Source organism: Gavialis gangeticus, unplaced genomic scaffold (assembly GCF_001723915.1).
Source record: "Gavialis gangeticus isolate Ggan-Ray unplaced genomic scaffold, GavGan_comp1, whole genome shotgun sequence".
Lineage (NCBI taxonomy): Eukaryota > Metazoa > Chordata > Crocodylia > Gavialidae > Gavialis > Gavialis gangeticus.
In genome coordinates this window covers 176,884,861-176,886,418 of record NW_017729024.1, presented here as the reverse complement: position 1 = coordinate 176,886,418, position 1,558 = coordinate 176,884,861, and the positions used below count along the sequence as shown (strand labels likewise).

The 1,558-nt window shown below is 42.0% G+C and overlaps 1 protein-coding gene across 1 annotated transcript in view; it reads left to right on the top strand.

Moving 5' to 3' along the window:
• Window positions 1-1,558, top strand: part of LOXHD1 (lipoxygenase homology domains 1) — a 156,175-nt gene that overhangs the window by 31,515 nt on the left and 123,102 nt on the right. Inside the window, exon 11 of the mRNA XM_019518294.1 lies at window positions 561-723. Within this exon, the coding sequence (XP_019373839.1) occupies window positions 561-723 (163 nt within the window). The remainder of the gene's footprint in view (window positions 1-560; window positions 724-1,558) is intronic.

The window sequence follows — 1,558 nt, the reverse complement described above, 5'->3', positions numbered from 1 at the left end:
GTGGGAATGATCTGACAGTCATCTCAAGTCATAGAATTATAGGGCCAAATCCTGAAGTACTGATGCCAGAGAAACCATTGACTTCGGAGGGAGCAGTGCTTGAAGAAGGGAGATTGAGAGAGGGTTTCAAAAGTCTGCCTACCCTTCATGAAACACAGCTTCAGTGGGAAGTGTTTGTAGGATCAGGTATTGGATCCCACTGGAAATGGAGAACGAAAAGTCCTATTAGATCACACCAGCAATCCTTATGGAGTATTTTGGGGAGTTTATTTTTTTTTAGTTTGCCTACCAGACAATATCTGTTGCTTCTTGCAGTTGCATTTGAATGAGGGTAAATTCGGGTACTGAATAACCAGAAGGAGGGTTTTTTAGTTAAAGGTGTGCTTTGTTCTGTTTTGCTCCATATGCGCATGTCTTGGTTGTTGCAATTAGCAGTTTTTAATCTGTCATGTGCATACATATGTGTGTACAGATTCATTATACTTGCCAGCCCATGACTGTGCCCAAGCTGTTATGTCATCTCCATGTAACAAGAGAATACCTTTTTCATGTGAGTCCAGGGTTCAGAAACCATTACGTTTCCATGCGAAAGGTGGCTTGCAAAATCTGAAGATGATGGTGAGACCATAAGAGAACTGGTACCATCCGATATCTTCACTGAAAAGCTCACAAAAGATGGGAAACTCAAGCAGATAGAACAGGAAGTGGAAGAACCCCTGGAGGGTAAGTGAAATCCCTTCTTCCCATCTCCACCATGTGGCTATGTAGTTCAAATAAATGCAGTGCTACTAAAGACTGCTTACTTGCAAGTATGTTCCTGGAAAAAAAAATGATCATAGTAAAAAAAAATCAATCCTAGCAGTGGCCATATTTTAAGAGGGAAAATACTTTTAGTGGGTTACTGCAAATGCCTTTTCTCTGGCTTCCTTACCTCAGCTGTGAGATCTTCATCCTTTCCTGTTGCTAGGACCGTGTCATACACCTACACTTTTTGAATTACTCCTTGGCTCTGCTCTTTACTCTTCCACAGTCCTTCCCAACTTCTTGTCTGTAGCTTCCAGGCCTTGCAAACCTCTCTCCTCATTCGCCCTCAGTGCCTTTTACTGCCTTTAACTCCTGGTCTTCCCATACCATCAACTTCAGTCCTACTTTTTTCCCCACCATGGGCTTTGTACTTTCTTCATGCTGCTCTCCAAGGATGTAACATAGACTGGCCTGTAGACTCCTTTCCTCATTTAAATCCCTCTATGAGTAGGTTGAGTTACTTGCTGTACAGCCTCTAACTGTCGTCCCTTCTTGGCATTTGACTTTAGTAATGAATGTATGTAACAGCAGCAGAATAAATAATTCTCTCAAGAGCTTGGCTACTGCTAAGGCTTTCTTTGTCCCAAGGCCAAAGTTACTTCTATACTTGAAAGATTTTATAAAACCTCTTATAGCCTGGATGGAGGTGACTGAATCCAGCTGTTCCTTTTACTCACCGTTTTCAGTCAGGGTTCAGGCACCTGGTGACGTGCTGATTCAGTGAAGGAAATTATCCCTGTTTTTTTTTTTTTCT